General features: G+C 48.1%; 1 protein-coding gene across 2 annotated transcripts in view; it reads right to left on the bottom strand.

Annotated features, from left to right (window-relative positions):
* LAMA4 (laminin subunit alpha 4) overlaps nucleotides 1-18,211 on the bottom strand; it is a 150,233-nt gene that overhangs the window by 86,509 nt on the left and 45,513 nt on the right. For both annotated transcript variants that reach the window (XM_083176871.1, XM_083176872.1), the window contains exons 5-6: nucleotides 4,392-4,606; nucleotides 1,704-1,804 (exon numbers count right to left, since the gene is read on the bottom strand). In XM_083176871.1, the coding sequence (XP_083032997.1) occupies nucleotides 1,704-1,804; nucleotides 4,392-4,606 (316 nt within the window). The remainder of the gene's footprint in view (nucleotides 1-1,703; nucleotides 1,805-4,391; nucleotides 4,607-18,211) is intronic.

Raw genomic sequence — 18,211 nt, 5'->3', positions numbered from 1 at the left:
CCAGTGAGATTTCAAAGGGGAAAAGTGCTGAGTAAGGCTAACACGCACAAGTCAAAAAAGTATGTGCAGGCAGTAATTTTTGTACTAGATTACTGTTGTAGCTTATCGCATGCGATTTGAACTAGATATGATGCGATCTAGTACATAACGCACACAAGCACAAAATTAACCGTGTGGGGGCACCTTAAGTGCAGGAAAAAAGTCCTGTAGCCAGTAAGAGCAGCAGGTAATGCGTGTGGATGAGAGATGCAGATCTTGGGCAGAGTGGAGGGATTGAGTTGAAAGATATTGTAAGACAAGGGAAGAGATGTATGTTGGTGGATGTTTGTAAATTATTATGTACAGTATGTTAGCAGAAGTATTGTATATAGAATTTTTATAAAATGCAGACAGCACATGCAGGGACTGACAAAATAAACAACAATCGTAATAGATCGTTTTGTAATAAGGGTAAAATATTAGGGGAAGAGCAGTGAGATGGATTCTGCAATAGTCAATATGGGAATCTTTCAGCGTACAAACTAAAGTTCTTAAGTGTGAATAATGTTTCATAGATTTTTTATAATGAAAAAGATACATCACTGGTGGGTTTTTTACCCATAATGTATCATAAAATTAGAACAAATTTAAATTATTTAGCCACAGTAGAGAAAACTGGGAAACAGGTACTTGCGTATCTGTGGGGGAGCCTGTAAATGTGTTGCTTTGTCAAGCTGCAACCGAAAAAGGGGTGTCAGTCCCTTTAAAAAGGCAAATGCATATAAGGTGGTGGTTGCGCTAGGTCAATGACAGCATAAAAAACTGTAATACAGCAAATGTAATAAAAAGTAATGGTGTGCATACAGAATAAAAAAAATTACACAATAATAATCAGTAAAAAGTTTTTGCGAAAAAAAGCTGAATCCAGAGTAATAAAAAGTTGTTGGATAACGTCACCTCTGCAGTGTCCCTCTTTTTGGGCCCAAAAGAGTTGGTCAGAGTAATGGATAGTGTAGTGGCGTCCCTTTAGATGCTTCCTCCAATTTAACTGGGGGTGGCGTTCCTCCAAGAAGCTGGAATATCTGAAGCAAGTGGTGGGGTCCACAATCCCAGTGAGGCAGACATATAGGTGGCTTTCCTCCAAAGTGCTGTTAGGTGCCAGATTGAAAACCTCAGAGATTCCCTCGCTCCCAAATCCGTATTACCCGCGCTTGGCAGTGACTGTGACTGAGGAATTCTGCCGCTCTGGGATTGTGGACCCAACCACTTGCTTCAGATATTCGAGCTTCTTGGCGGAATGCCACCCCCAATTAAATTGGAGGAAGCATCTAAAGGGACGCCACTACACCATCCATTACTCAGACATACTCATTTGGGTACAAAAAGAGGGACACTGCACTAATTGAGGTGACGTTATCCAATCACTTTTTATTACTCTGGATGCAGCTTTTTTTCGCAAAATCGTTACGCTCAGTTTTGAGCTTTTTACTGATTATTATTGTGTAATTTTTATTCTGTATTAAATGCACACCTCTTTATTAAATTAGCTGTATTACAGTTTTTTATGCTGTCATTGACCTAGTGCAGCCACCACCTTATATGTATTTAGCCACAGTGTAGGAAAAATGCTTGTTATTTAGTATTGAAAATGTTTTTTACTATCGTCTAGTGTACAGTGTGCTACTATCACAATGATTCCTGATACATAGTGACCTACTACTCACTTCGCAACGGTCGCAGGCAGCTCCGGTTACGCCTGGCTTGCAGTGACATCTCCCTGTTACATCATTGCAGAATTCTGTACCACACTTTGAACAGCGGCACTCTGAAACAATAGCACGATTTATGAAAGAAACTGCCCAAAATTTACAGGAATACTGTACTCCCCAGGTTTACATTTTTATCCATGGGGGGAAAAAGCAATATACCTGCGATTTATTCTACATATTTCTTGGAATATTTTTATTGTATTTATTGAATGTGAGAATTTGAAACATAAGTGGGAAATTTACTAAGATGGGAGTTCTATTTCACATGGGATGCTTTCTATTATCTTCTAGAACAGGGGTGGCCAACCGGTCAGAGGTTAAGAGCCGAAAAATATCAGTCGTCAAGCCATAGAGCCAACATCATGCGCGCGCCGAAGGCGCGCGCACCAAAAAGGGGCGTGATCGGGGGAGTGGTCAGGGGCGTGGTCATATGACACAAGGAGAGTGGCCACATGACAAAACTTTATGCCCCCAGTGCCAGATATGCCCACCACAGTGCCAAACATCATATGCCCCCCACAGTGCCAAACATCATATGCCCCCCACAGTGCCAAACATCACATGCCCCCCACAGTGCCAAACATCACATGCCCCTCAAAGTGCCAAACATATGCCCACCACAGTGCCAAACATCATATGCCCCCACAGTGCCAAACATCATATGCCCCCCACAGTGCCAAACATCATATGCACCCCACAGTGCCAAACATCATATGCCCCCCACAGTGCCAAACATCATATGCCCCTCAAAGTGCCAAACATATGCCCACCACAGTGCCAAACATCATATGCCCCCCACAGTGCCAAACATCATATGCCCCCACAGTGCCAAACATCATATGCCCCCCACAGTGCCAAACATCATATGCACCCCACAGTGCCAAACATCATATGCCCCCCACAGTGCCTAACATCATATGCCCACCACAGTGCCAAACATCATATGCCCACCACAGTGCCAAACATCAGATGCCCCCCACAGTGCCAAACATCATATGCCCCCCACAGTGCCAAACATCATATGCCCCCCACAGTACCAAACATCACATGCCCCTCAAAGTGCCAAACATATGCCCCCCACAGTGCCAAACATCATATGCCCCCACAGTTAGGAAGCTGGGCCCTCCAGCACAGGTGTTGCCCGCAGTGCAACACCTATGCTGGAGGGCCCAGCTTCCTAACTAAAGGGCCCACCTAGAGGGCCAGGAGGGCCCAACAAACAAATGAGCCACGGGCCAAGAGGGCCCGACTAATGCGCACACAGGCCAGAAGGGCCTGAATTTGCCCACGGGCCTAGTGCCCGACACCCGGTGGTCTAGGGTGGATGGAGGGTAGGAGGCCAAAGGCCCCTACCTGGTGTTGGGAGAGGCCGCTGGGGGGAGCTTCGTCAGCTCTTTTGCTTCCCACCCCCGCTGGCCTCTCCGGGAGCCATCTTCTTTTTTCTTGCAGAAGGCGCCGGAGATCTTCTGTCTTGATCCCGGCGTCTTCTGGCCTCTTCAGCGGCGCCGGAACTCTTCTCCACGCCGCCGTCTTCTGCGCCATCCTCCGGCGGCTTCTCGTGTCTTCAGGAGCGCTCCTGCGCTCCGCCGGCGTGGAGAAGACTTTTCGCCCTCCCGCTGGCATCTGATGTCAGACGCCGGGGGTGGGGCGGAAACGGCGCGGCGAGCGCTGATTTGCTCGCCGCGCCCGTTTCCTATTGGCCGCCGGTGCAGCGTTTTGAATTTGGCAGCCGAATTGGCGCCAAGTTCAAAACCCCGCTTTGCAGACGGGATGGGAGGCTGGAGCTGCACTTTACAGCGCGGCGAGCCGCATGCGGCTCGCGAGCCGCGGGTTGGCCACCGCTGTTCTAGAAGGTGCTAAATAAATAAATAGATTCTGATTGGTTGTCAATAGCAACATCCCATGTGAAATAGAACTTCCATCTTAATACATTTCCCCCATACAGTCTCCTTATATCCCAACTGTGTGAACATGGTAATTGAATGTCCCCTTTCTAATCAGTACTATGTATGCGATGAGATTAGAAGGCTTATACCCCTTTCACACCAGAAGCAAAGATTTTCAACCTGGGTTTTTTTTTGGTGTAAAAGGGTCCACGCGGGTCTTAAATCCCGGCACTCCGACCCTGCTCTTAACCAGGGTCAGAGTGCTGGGATTTAAACCCGTGTTGACCCTTTCATACCAAAGAAAAACCCAGGTTTTTCAACAATTTCCCGGGTTCAAAAGCTTTAACCCGGGAATTTGCTTCTGGTGTGAATTGGGGCCAGGCTTCACCCGGCAAAATAACCCGGCACTCAAAAATGACAGGTAATTGCCGGGTGGCCGGTGTGAAAGGGGTATTAGTTAATGTGTTCTTCCCAATAGTACATGTACAGCCCCTACTAGTATAACTCAGCCCGCAGCATTACTTACAGTATTAGATGTTCCTGTAAGAACAAGCACCACTCTATATTTCTCATACTCAACTTTTATATTTTAAATATTGTTCCTTTTAAAAGAAGAGCCAGTCTAACAGAAAGGACTATCGTCTGTAATAGTAAAATGAATAGCTAATGTAACCTACTTATATGAAAAGTAAGAATGGCGTGTTAGCAGATTCATGAGCCCTCATTACATTACACCCTCATACCCTGTGATCAGTACCTGTGCAGTTCTTGGCCACTCTAGCATCCCCATAGTATCCTGATGCGCAGCGCTCACAATGATAGCCAGCGGTGTTACCAAAACAGCTGTAACATTGTCCTGTCACCACATTGCAGTCTTCAAATATCAGGTTAGGATCTGAGTTACCGCTGCAGTCACATTTCCTACATGTGCCACCTCTTAGTAGAGGGTTTCCATAATAGCCCGGTGCACACCTACAATAAAAAGAAAGTATCCGTAATAAACTATACTCTCTGGTTGAAAAATCCTTGTAAATCACATTGTAAAACTGTACTCTAAACATTAGGAAATATTTTGTTAACAGTATTAAGTGTTGCAGCATTCAGCGATTTACTATTTATGGACTAGTGTCACTTAATATTGATGGAGATTGCTTCTTTTGGCATGGAAAATAGGATTTATAGTCAAACTGGTTACAAAATCCATAACAAACAATGCCATTGTACGCAAATGGTTTTATTACTCTAGAGATGATTGAATATCCTAAACTATACAAGGGAAAAGATCGTTTTGCAGCTATCATCCTCCCTGAAGATGCTAGCACTGTGCGAGATTCTGCACTTTCATCTCAGCAGTCCCCATTGGCCTATTCCGAGCTCCTTGGATGAAGTCAGCGGACTTAGGGGGTGATTCAGGACCGCTCGCTGAGCAGCAGTCATTCACTGCTTAGCGAGCAGCTTCACGCCGCCTGGCAAAATACCCCCCCCCACCCCCACCGCGCCGCCAAATCCCCTCGGTGATATTCGATTGGATGTACACAAACATATCCCCTCACATGCACCCGAAGGTCTTCCACCAAATACGCGCATGTGCAGACCCCCACCACCATCGGAATGGGGCCAAATTCGGCCTATTCTGAGTCAACAAGAATAATTTAATCCAGTAAGTAGCTCACGTCAACTCTTACAGTTCTGGATGCAGGGTCCATAAAAATTATTTATACCTCTAAAAGAGTGGTCCCCAAACTTTTTTGAATCAAGGCACCAAAGAGTCTCAGAATATTTCTACAACACCCATAGGCCAAAACTATTTTTCAAAAAATATATAACATTAGGCAGATTGTGTGTATATGTCATCCTTAAGGTGGGCATACATCAACCCGATTTGGACCGATTTCGGCCGATTGCGATCAATCGGCCCGATAAATCGGCCCAAATCGGTTCTTCATGACATGGGGTCGGGTCCGATGTGCGGTCCCGTGCGTATCGGACCCGGCCCCCGGGGTCGGACCGGCGGAACATGCGATGTAGGTCAGTCGGGGCGGTGAGGAGCAGTGGGGACGGGTGGCTGGGGAGGAAGAAGCAGTGGGGCAGCAGCGCATTACCAGATTGGGGCGGGCGGCGGTGACCATCAGTGACAGTGTCACTCTCCACTGTCCAGCGCTAGCGGGCGGGCAGCCGCGGCTATTACATCTTTAAAATAACGTGTCAAATGACTGCCCGGCTAATGATTGGCTGAGATAGAGCACTCTCAGCCAATCAGTGGCCTCCCTTCGCGGCCGCTGATTGGCTGAGAGTGCTCTATCTTAGCCAATCAAAAGCCGGAGAGTCATTTGACACGTTATTTTAAAGATGTAATAGCCGCGGCTGCCCGCCCGCTAGCGCTGGACAGTGGAGAGTGACACTGTCACTGATGGTCACCGCCGCCCGCCTCAATCTGGTAACGCGCTGCTGCCCCACTGCTTCTTCCTCCCCAGCCGCCCGCCCCCACTGCTCCTCACCGCCCTGCAGCTCCCTGATATTTTTTTTACATGTGATAAATCGCATGTGGTGAGGAACAGGATTTGCTTCTGCTTGTACATATAGTTTATGATTGGCAGCAACCAGCACTGATTTTGTCTATTACATTGATCATAAATAATTTGAATTGGTCCTAGATTACTAACCCGAGGTACCCATGCAGGGGTCCAGGGGCACCCCAGGGAACCACTGCTCTATAATTATTTTCATTATTCATAGGTTTTATTGGGTTTATTTGCATTATGTAGAAATGTATCAGATTACACTAAAGTGCAGTAGCATATACTGTAGTACAACAACACATTGAATGGTATAAAGGTATAGGATATGGAATATGGGTACTCTTTACCTAGAAGGGCGCCCACGATTTTGATTGTGGGCATCGTTAGTAAAAAAAAATCACGTCGGTCGTATCGCATGCGACCAAAAAATCGCATGCGATGCGACCGACGCGATGCCCGCGATTTCCCATAGGGAACAATGTTAAATGTCCCAATTGACCCGATTTTCCTGTTCAATGCCTCAATTGACCCGATTTTTCTATAGGAAACAATGTTAAATGGCTCACAGAGGACAAATAGGCACCCTGAAGTGTGAAATGGCCCCCACAATTGTTAGCGCCACCCCACGATCAACGTGAACCCGAAGCGTGGCGAGCGCAGCGAGCCCCCGAGGGGCGGCGGTACGCGTCCTATGACCTTTTCATACCCCCACTATCCACGTCGGCGTGGAGTTGAGAATAGAAAGTGTGGCGAGCGCAGCGAGCCACCAAGCCCGAAGCGTGGCGAGCGCAGCGAGCCCCGCGGACAGCTGTGAAGCCCGCGAGGGGACGCGTATACCTGCGTCCCCTCGCCACGCTTCGGGCTCGGTGGCTCGCTGCGCTCGCCACACTTTCTATTCTCAACTCCACACCGACATGGATAGTGGGGGTATGAAAAGGTCGTAGGACGCGTACCGCCACCCCTCGCGGGCTCGCTGCGCTCGCCACGCTTCGGGTTGACGTTGATCGTGGGGTGACGTTAACAATTGTGGGGGCCATTTCACACTTCAGGGTGCCATTTGCCCTCTGTGGCCCATTTAACATTGTTTCCTATGGAAAAATCAGGTCAATTGAGGCATTGAACAGGAAAATCGGGTCAATTGGGACATTTAACATTGTTCCCTATGGGAAATCGCGGGCATCGCGTCGGTCGCATCCGATTTTTTAGTGCATGCAATGCCCGCGATGGGCGCCCTTCTAGGTAAAGAGTACCGGAATATGATATAAGGTTAGTATGACAATAGGGCAGAAGTGGGCAAAGCATGTAAAACAATCATATACAGATATGTGCTGTACATGAAATGATCCATCTGTTTACTATACAGAAATAACAAAAGCATACCTCCCAACTTTGAGTCAGTCGGTGGAGGGATGCTCACACGTCAAAAATTTTGGGGGCATTGGCTAGCTTAAGGGGTGTGGCGTATACTCGCGATGCTCCAGCGAGACCACACCCCGTTTTCACTGCTGTGGGGCATGAATAGACGCTGTGCACATGTGCACAGCGTCTATTTAACGGGCGGCAGGCCGGACTCCCAACTGCCCCTCCGCCCCCGGGAACGTCCCCAAAAACCCGCGGTAACTGGGAAAGTTGGGAGGTATGCAAAAGTAGTTAAAGCAAATGTAGTGTATCTCTGATACAGGGCCAGATGCACCAAGCTTCAAAAAGTGATAAAGTGTACAGTGATAAACAATCAGCCAATCAGATCCCAACTGTAATTTTTCAGACCAAGATTGTAACATGGCAGTTGGGGGCTGAATGGCTGGTTGTTTATCATTCTCCACTTTATCACTTTTTGAAGCTTGGTGTATCTGGCCCACTGTCATATACAAGACTGGTACAATTTGACACGGCACTGTACACATAATAATTTATCATAGTCATTTTTTATAATAATCTTTAGAATAGAATCTATACACCCCAGATGGTGTTCCTGTTATTTTTTTATCTCATGAAACTATGCTGCTTTCCCACTGCAGACCCGTTTTAAGTTACAGGTAATCTTAAACGGTATTTAGCATTCCCACTGCAGCAGATTACAGTTTGAAATGCCATTTAAGTCCCATTCCCATTGCAGGTAAAACGTTTTAGCTCTTCAAAACGTTTTTACAGCATTGGTGTGCAGTGGTGCTAGTAATATATACATTGCTGGCCTGTGCCAGCAATGTATATATTACTGGCTGATAATTAATCATTGGTGTGCAGTGGTACCAATAATATATACATTGCTGGCCTGTGCCAGCAATGTATATATTACTGGCTGATAAATAATCATTGGTGTGCAGTGGTACCAATAATATATACATTGCTGGCCTGTGCCAGCAATGTATATATTACTGGCTGATACTCCGTTACTGGCTCCGTGTTCAGCGGGGGGGGGGCGGGGCGAGCAGGTCTCCGTGTTCAGCAGGCGGGGGGCGTGGCGAGCAGGCCGGGAGGGGCGGAGCACCCAGCTTGTGTGGCCGGGCGGGGGAGCAGGACTGCCGGGCGGTGATTGACAGCGGGAACGCGCCGGTGAGCGACAGCGGGATGGCGCCGGTGAGCAGCGGTGAGTATATGACGCTGCAGGCGGGGAGGTGGCGCATCTTTCAGCCCGGCTGCTGTATACAGATTCAGCGATGATGGCTCAAATATGAGCCATCCTCGCTGCATCTGCTGGTAAAACCGTTTAAGAGGCATTCCCATTGCCTCTTAAACGGTAGATTACCGGCTAAAACCCTGCTCTGAAAACGGGTTGAAATACCGTTTAACTTTAAAACTCTGGCGCTTTCCCACTGCAGCCTTAAACGGTATTTTGCCCTCAAAAATCGGCAAAAATAGGAATTATGGTCTTACCTTGATAAATCCCTTTCTTTGAGTCCATAGGGGGCACAGGAGTTCACGCTGGGTATGAGAGGTGAGGTAGCAGAGCGTGCACCAAAGGGTTACAAAAATGTACCCAGCATGCTCCCTGCCTCCCTTCTCCCTCATAACCCGCCCCCTGACCCTGGGTCACCAGTTTCGTTAGCAAGCCCAAGGTAGGAGCAGAGCCAGAGAAGAAGGAAGAGCAAACGCACACCCACATAGCATACAGGCCCTAAAGCAGTGGTGGGGAACCTCAGGCCCGGGGGCCGTATGCGGCCCCCGTTGCCGGTCTGAGTGGCCCTCCTACCCACCCAGCAGCTTTCCCGGGAGTCAAGTACAGGGGACTTCTCGTGAGAGGTCGGTAGTTCTTGCGAGATTCCTCTTAATTAACAGCAGCCGGAGACTGTCAGTCCTATTCAGCGGCAGCCGCCGGAGCGTGGGACGGCTGCAGCAGGACAATTTGTAAGAGAAATTTTTACATATGGCCCCCGAAGGATTTTTCCACCATACAATTGGCCCTTGACACAAAAAAGGTTCCCCACCCCTGCCCTAAAGCCATGGAACTTTCCTACATAGGAAGCCCAGCTACTAGGTGCGTCTGGGAGGGCGTCCTGTGCCCCCTATGGACTCAAAGAAAGGGATTTATCAAGGTAAGACCATAAATCCTATTTTCTTTTTCGTCCACTAGGGGGCACAGGAGTTCACGCTGGGACGTCCTAAAGCTGTCCCCTCACGGGTGGGGGACGCTCCTGGACTGCGGAAAGCACATGTCTACCAAACTGTGCATTAGCCGATGCAAAGGTATCGAATGCATAAAACTTGATAAAGGTCTGGGAAGAGGACCAACTAGCCGCCTTACAGAGCTGTTCAGCCGAGGCGCCTCGATGAGCGGCCCAGGATGTACCCACAGACCTGGTAGAATGTGCAGTAATCCCCTCCGGGGGAGTAATCAGTGCGGAAAGATACGCTTGGTGAACCACTGATCTGAGCCATCTCGCCAAGGACTGTTTGGAAGCGGGCCAGCCCCTCTTATTGGCCCCATAAAACACAAACAGTGAACCCGACTTACAAGTTGACTTAGTCCTGCGAAGATAAATCTGCAACGCACGGACTACATCAAGAGAAGCTTCAGCTTCAGAAGAACCTGGAAAAGAAGGCACCACTATTTCCTGGTTAAGGTGAAACTCAGACACCACCTTTGGATGAAAATCCAGTTTGGTACAAGAAACCGCCCTGTCCGGGTGAAATACCAGAAAAGACGGTTTCCATGATAATGCACTCATGTCAGACCCCCTTCGTGCTGAGGAAATAGCCAACAAGAAGCCACCTTCCAGGATTTCAGATCCACCTCCTCCAGAGGCTCGAAAGGAGACGATTGAAGTGCCCGGAAAACTTCTAAAGAGAGACACCTCAACAGCCAGCCCGTCAAAGCTAGGCGACTCAAGTCCGGGTGTCGGAATGGCCCCTGTGAAATTAGGTCTGGACGCAGAGGTAGACTCAGAGGAGAGGCTACCAACAGGTTCCATAGATCCGCGTACCAACCTCGATGGGGCCAATCTGGGGCCACTAGGATCATCATTCCTCCCTCCTTCCTGAACTTCCACAGAAGGCGAAGTAGGAGTTGAAACAGGGGGAATGCGTACACTATCTTGCCGACTTAAAAAGTCTGCCTCAAAATTGAGAACCCCTGGGATGAAGACTGCAGAGATTGCAGAAATCTGCTTCTCCGCCCACCTGAATATCTTGGAGACTTCTTTTATCGCTCCTTTGCTGCATGTCCCGCCCTGCCTGTTGATAAAGGCCACAGGCGTGGTGCTGTCGGACCGGATCTTTACAGGGCACCCTCGGATGAGGGACCCCAACCTCTGAAGAGCCAGAAGGATTGCTCTCAATTCCAGGAGATTGATCGGAAGGCGACTCTCCTGAGCCGTCCAGCGACCCTGAAAAGATTGGGAATTGCAAACCGCTCCCCAGCCCCGTAGGCTGGCATCCGTGGTAAGCAAGACTCAGGTTGGAATCCAAAACGGGCGGCCCTGAGACAAGTTGTCTGTCTTTAACCACCATGTGAGAGACAGGCGAACCTTCGGGGGCAGTGTGATCAATTGACTCCTTAGACGAGTATGATCTCCTGTCCACTGGCTGAGAGTGTAAAGCCGAAGTGGGCGTGAGTGAAACTGTGTATACTCTACCATGTCGAAGACACCACCATACACTTGTGTACTGAGACCCTTCTGTGACCTATAAGGGAATGAATCTTCCTCTGAAGGGAGTGGATCTTATCCTCTGGAAGATATACTCTCTACAACCGAGTGCCCAGCCGAGCTCCCAAGTGAAGTGTCCTTTGGGAAGGAGTAAGAAACGATTTCTTCCAGGTTATCCTCCAACCGTGAGATAACAGAAGTGTAATCACGACCTGCAAATGACTCCGTAGTAGGTCTGGGGACTTTCCAAAATCAGTGGGCCGTCCAGGTATGGAATCATCCGAACCCCCAGCCGGTGCAGGTGTGCAGCCCTGACCGCCATCACCTTGGTGAACACCCTGGGAGCCGTAGATAGACCAAAAGGTAGCGCCCTGAACTGGAAGTGTTCGACCCGAAGGGCGAACCTCAAAGTGCTGATGTTCCTGTCGGATGGGGATGTGAAGTATATCTAGCGAGGCCATGAAGTCCCCTGGCTCCAGTGAGAGAATGATCGAACGCAGGGACTCCATGCGAAACTTCGGCACTCGCAGAAAAATAGTGAGCGACTTCAGATTCAGGATAGGACGGTGAGAACCATCCAGTTTGTGAATCAAGAATAGGGTGGAGAAGAACCCCTGACCCCTCTGCTCCTGAGGAACTGGAACAATGACGTTCAAGTCCAAAAGAGAGCAGATGGAAAGCTGTAGCACTTGTCGTTTCGCTGGGTCCTTTGGAAGACCCGTGCAAAAATAACACTGAGGAGGGGGGAACCGGAATGTCAGGGCATAGCCCCTGGAGACCACCTCCCTGACCTGTTTAGCCACTGGACGTCTGGTAGCCCAGAGCTGCTTGGTGCAGGGCTTGGCTCCCTTAGTGGATGAGGAAAATCTAGAGGAAGGACTAGTGCCGTCGGACAAACCTCTCTCCACCTTGCCCGCCCACTCAGACACTGCCTTGGCCACCCATGACGCGGCAAGCGTGGTACACCCAATAGCCCCGGCCTGTGAAAAGCAGTCCTGAGGAAATTCTCAGAGGGGTCCTTCAAAGATGAAGAATCTGAAATGGGCAGTACTGAAGCGCGAGCTAATCGCGCAACATGATCATCCGCCAGGGGAGGATTTTCCCACTTAGCCCTCTCTGTGGGAGGAACAGGTTAAAAAGTAGTAAGTCGCTTGGAAAGCTGGAACTTTCTAAACGGTTGAGACCACGCAGTCTCCAATAAATCCTCCATGAGGGCCGAAGGCGGGAGCTGGGCCGATACTTTCTTAAGACGCTTAAAAAGCAGGTCTTTACTTTTAGGGGCAGGAGCCTCATCCTCCCTCTGGAGGACTGCCTTAACCTCCTGCATCAGAGACTCTACCTCCGCTGAGGACAAAGTGTCATCGGCCCCTGCGGATTCCGCCACTGAGCTGGAATCCGAATCGGAACGCGGAGAACCCGCATCGGGACTCTGCTGCCTACACTGCCTCCTGGAATCCCTGCCCGCCCGAGTAGCTGTCAACTCCTGCACAGATTGTGCAAAGGATTGCCACCAAGGGGGCTCTACATAAGCAGGAGCTGCCCCAACACTGGTGCTGGCCACTGCCACAGGGGGCATGGGCACAGGGGGCAGGGGCGCAGGAGGTAAGGAGTTGACAAGCGGTCAATATGTCAATACCTGAGTCAAGGTCGAAGCCCAGGCCGGTTCCTGCTGTGAAGGCAGCAGAAGATCTGCTTCAAGGGCCAAACACCTGGAACAGATATCCTCCCCCTGCCGAGAGAGTATGTCCACACATACCCTACAGGTACGCTGCATCGGAGATGGAGTCTCCTTGCCAGGTTTGGCCTTAGGCATACTGTCCATGATAAAAGACAAAAAACACCAGCAGTTACAACACTGACACCCAAGCAACACACTTGCAGCCTTACCCACAAAGCTTTAGCAAAGCCATTTGGTATGGGCAGATAAACTCAACAATTCAGCAAGCTGAAAAGGAGACACCGTATATGCAAAGCCAATACTATGAATGGTGACAGTGTTTCAAACTTTCATCTCTTCCAATGATATTGGAAGGAAGACAGCATCAGAGTACCAGCCGCAGGAGAGGATAAATACCACAAACACCAGGCTCCAGAAGCAGGGTGTGGGGGAGAATCCCAGCAGCCTCCATCTCTAAACCCAGCAAGTGCCAGAATGGCTGCTGATTAGGACCTTAATGAGGAGCTGGGACACCTGGGGCAAAAATATATTTTTTTTCCGGATTGTGGGAGGAAACCGGAGTACCCGGAGGAAACCCACTCAAGTACGGGGAGAATATACAAACTCCGCACAGTTAGGACCATGGTGGGAATCGAACCCAGGACCTCAGTGCTGTGAGGCAGTAATGCTAACCATTACACCCTCCTAGTTCTCCTACAGCACCTGGTGTTCCTATGTGGTCACCCACTCAAGTACTAACCAGGCCCAATATACAGCATTAGCTGTAGATCCCAGGCTGCCTTCAAGCTTCCAATGATATTGGAAAGAAGACATCAGCAGAGCTCAACAATCCAGCCAGCAGCAGGAGAGGAGAAATACCACACACACACCAGGCTCCAGGAGCAGGGTGTGGGGGAGAATCCCAGCAGCCTCCGTCTCTAAACCCAGCAAGTGCCAGAATGGCTGCTGATTAGGACCTTAATGAGGAGCTGGGACACCTGGGGCAATCCTACATCACCTGGTGTTCCTATGTGGTCACCCACTCAAGTACTTACCAGGCCCAATATACAGCATTAGCTGTAGATCCCAGGCTGTCTTTAAGCTTCCAATGATATTGGAAATAAGACATCCGCAGAGCTCAACAATCCAGCCAGCAGCAGGAGAGGAGAAATACCACACACACACCAGGCTCCAGGAGCAGGGTGTGGGGGAGAATCCCAGCAGCCTCCGTCTCTAAACCCAGCAAGTGCCAGAATGGCTGCTGATTAGGACCTTAATGAGGAGCTGGGACACCTGGGGCAATCCTACATCACCTGGTGTTCCTATGTGGTCACCCACTCAAGTACTAACCAGGCCCAATATACAGCATTAGCTGTAGATCCCAGGCTGTCTTCAAGCTTCCAATGATATTGGAAAGAAGACATCAGCAGAGCTCAACAATCCAGCCAGCAGCAGGAGAGGAGAAATACTACACACACACCAGGCTTCCAGGAGCAGGGTGTGGGGGAGAATCCCAGCAGCCTCCGTCTCTAAACCCAGCAAGTGCCAGAATGGCTGCTGATTAGGACCTTAACGAGGAGCTGGGACACCTGGGGCAATCAGAGAGCAAGCCTCAGCACTTCCCCAGGGGTGGGGGAGGGACTAACCTACAGCACCTGGTGTTCCTATGTGGTCTCCCACTCAAGTACTAACCAGGCCCAATATACAACATTTCCAATGTGTATGGCTGTAGGTTCCCAGGCTGTCTAACCTCCCCCTCAGGCATCAACCCCCGGGACATAGCCTGACTAATTGTCCCTGGTGATCTAGTGGAAAGGTGGAGCAGTCCAGACCCCCACTGCCTGCCCCCCCGCTGACTCCCATACAAACGGGGGGGGATCGCTGCTAGACGCGGCTCCCTGCAAGCAGGGAACCGCCGCTTACCTGCCCGGGGATGGAGTGCAGCATGCGGGAGCCTCCGAGAGAGGGTCCCGCGACGGAAGTCCCCAGCCCAGTCGCCAGCGCTGCCGTTGCCGCCGCCGAGTGATGGAGCTGCGCTGCCGGTGATTCACTAAAAGAGCACCCGCCGCAGCAGCTCTAACCCATGGCTGTTCTAACAGCCGCGATAATGGTGCTGCTCTCTCCTTGGCACCAAAGAAAAAACTGGTGACCCAGGGTCAGGGGGCGGGTTATGAGGGAGAAGGGAGGCAGGGAGCATGCTGGGTACATTTTTGTAACCCTTTGGTGTAACCCTTTGGTGCACGCTCTGCTACCTCACCTCTCATACCCAGCGTGAACTCCTGTGCCCCCTAGTGGACGAAAAAGAAATTCCGTTTTAAGGCTGCAGTGGGAAAGGGGCATAAGTGGTAGCTCTCTATATTATAATAATATTATTACTATCATTATTATTATTATTACGTTATTTATATAGTGCACACATATTCCACAGCACTTTACACAAAACATTTTGGGATTCACATCAGTACCTACTACCCTCATGAAGTTTACAGTCTAAGGGAGGTGTCTGCGATTTTCGCCAGTTTTAGATTGAATTTATATTCACCCTAATCAGTAACAGTCCAGCTTTTTTGAGTGTCAAAAAATCTAGCACAGTCAAAAAACACATGGATGGGCATATTACTCACTGATCCACACTTTTTTGTCTAAATGTTGTCTGTTTCCAACTGTTTTTTAGTCATGCTTCGCAATGCAGTCTTGACTTGACTAAAAAACATTAAAACTGCATAGGAACAACATGACTAAAAACTGTCCATAAATGGCCGCAATTGAATACTAAAGTCTGTTTTATTTTTTGGCTAACCGGAAAAAAAAAAACAGACTTAATTGAATACCATCCTACATTCCCTATAACACGCACACACACTACGGTTAAAGTTTGTTGGAAACCAATTAATCTACCAGTATATTTTTGGATTGTGGGAGGAAATTGGAGTACCCAAAGTAAACCCACACGCACAGGGAAAATACACAAACTATACACAGTTGGGGCCATGTTGGGAATTTAATTGTACCCAGTGAGAAAGAACTAGATTTTGAGAAAAGCTCAATTCTGCTTGTAAAGGTGTGGGCAATTATAGAAACCATTGAATGGTCCATAATTAGGAAAAGCAGTGGTGGGACCATTTCCTGGCAAATGCTCTGTAGACTAAGGTTATAGACAGAGACAGGGCCACCAATGAGGGCTTGGGGGCATCATATTTTCTTTTTACCCCAAATTCTAACATTACAATTATATCTCATGATACTGTAATCCTACTTTGCTCAATTTTCAGTGCACAAAGCAGAAAGTAATTCACACAGAACACATCAATGATATATTACATATTGCAAAACTGGCAGCCGTTAAACAATTACAGCTTTGTCTGCTCAGAAAGATACAGTATGTTTATGAATATGTTCATTGAAATACACTATTGAGCTAGTCAGACAGAACATTCCATGGAATTTCCATCTAAAACTACAAACTAACATAGGGGAAAACATCTGGATTTCAACATAATACATTGTAACAGACAATCCGTTAATCTAATATTAGATTGATTTTTAAGTTCAAGTACTGTAGGTTGTCACTGTAGTTGCTGTGTTGCTATAATCATGTTGGTTAACATGCATTCACATATTTTTTTGCTTCTTATGTTTCTGGAGAATAATGTTCCAGGACAAATGGCAGAGCTGGCTTCCCTAACTGTGGATCACATACAGACCTGCACCATGTCAAGCCACCTATGAAAATGTAAACTACTATATGGAAATGCACCACAGTCAGAGTCAAAGGGGTAAATTTACTAAAGCTCCTAAAAGGGAAAAGAGGTGATGTTACCAATAGAATCAGAATCTGTCTATCATTTTCTAGGATACAATAGAGAAATGACAGAATCTGGTTGCTACAGTATGCATTCTTTTTAATTTTAGAAGCTCATACACTCTGTGGTTGATGCTTTAGGTGCTCATACAATAGACCGATTTGGGCCGATTTCACCCAATCTCGACGGATTGGGTCAAGAAATCTGTTCAAATCGGATGTGTTTGACATTCCCCCTCGGATCTAATGCGTGGTCCCGTGCGCATCGGACCTGAGCCAGAGGTCGGACCTGCTGTCCGTCGGACCTCTGACCCGGCTCCCCCTCCTGGCGGCAGGGAACGGGGTCGCATTAGATTACTGGCATGTGAAAGGACCGGTGGCTCAGGAGGGATTGGGATTCTGCTGCGATAAAGGTATGGCCACCTTTAGTTGCGTCTTTTTTCCACTGAGCATCTCTATGTTATGCCATGTATGTTACTGTACATCAGGAGGTGAGAAAAGTGTGTTCTAGGAGATGGGAAAACCTTTGAATTTCAATGAGCTGGTGAATCATTTTGCAAAGGCCAAAAGAGAAATGTGAACTTTTCAGAAAAGTTGTCTGCTCAAATGTCATTTTATATCATAACTAGTTTCCAGTCGGTCAAAATGATGGAACAACATAACAGTAATGTCAGTGCCGGCTGTGTACGCCCCATCGGAACAACAATTGCATTGCTCCTTCAGGCGCCATCTAGTAGCCACTGTCACCCAAAACATTTGAATTCCACCTATAAAGGTGAGGAGCAGCGTGAGACTTTTATTATATAGGATTCTATCTTAAAATTATTTTAACCAACATATCGGGCCAAATGTAATAGGGTGTACATTTGAAAAAACTTGCACCAAATCGCAAATGTGATCAGTTGGGAGTAATGGCTCGGTCACTGGCACTTATATAAAAGTGAGCCCTGGGTGTGGTATTATCTTATTGACTGGTGGAGCCAGCCAGCCTGGCCTACTATTGTGCATTTTTTTTAGACATGTTTTGTGTGTGTTTTTTTTTGGTAACGGTAAAAATGTGTGCTTTATTATCACACCCTATTACATGTGTGATTTGCGATAATCATGCGACTTTTACTCCCCCAAAAATAGAAAACATTATCAAAAATAACACCCTATTGCATTTGACCTATCATGTTAAAAACAACAACATTCTGAAAGGATAGGAATTAGAAATAACTTCAGCGCTAATTCTCAGTTTATAGCAGTAATACAAATAAATGACCATATTAATAACACTAGCATTTTGCAGATTATTTGGAGAACTGAATTGCAGATGTGTATTACATACAGTATATGATATCATATTGTGACATGGTACCATAAGAGTTCTCTCTAAGCATGGCACAAAACCGGCCTCTTTATTTTTAAATGCAGTCTTTAGTTACCCTGTACAATGATAAATGCTCAGTGACCCCCCCCCCCCCATGATTCCGGACCCCTATGATGGCTATAGGGTAGTGAGGCAAATATGTA

This window comes from Crinia signifera, chromosome 3, assembly GCF_055691185.1.
Source record: "Crinia signifera chromosome 3, ASM5569118v1, whole genome shotgun sequence".
In the NCBI taxonomy this organism is placed as follows: domain Eukaryota; kingdom Metazoa; phylum Chordata; class Amphibia; order Anura; family Myobatrachidae; genus Crinia; species Crinia signifera.
The sequence above is the reverse complement of the archived record's forward strand: the minus strand, read 5'-3'. Positions and strand labels throughout refer to the sequence as shown.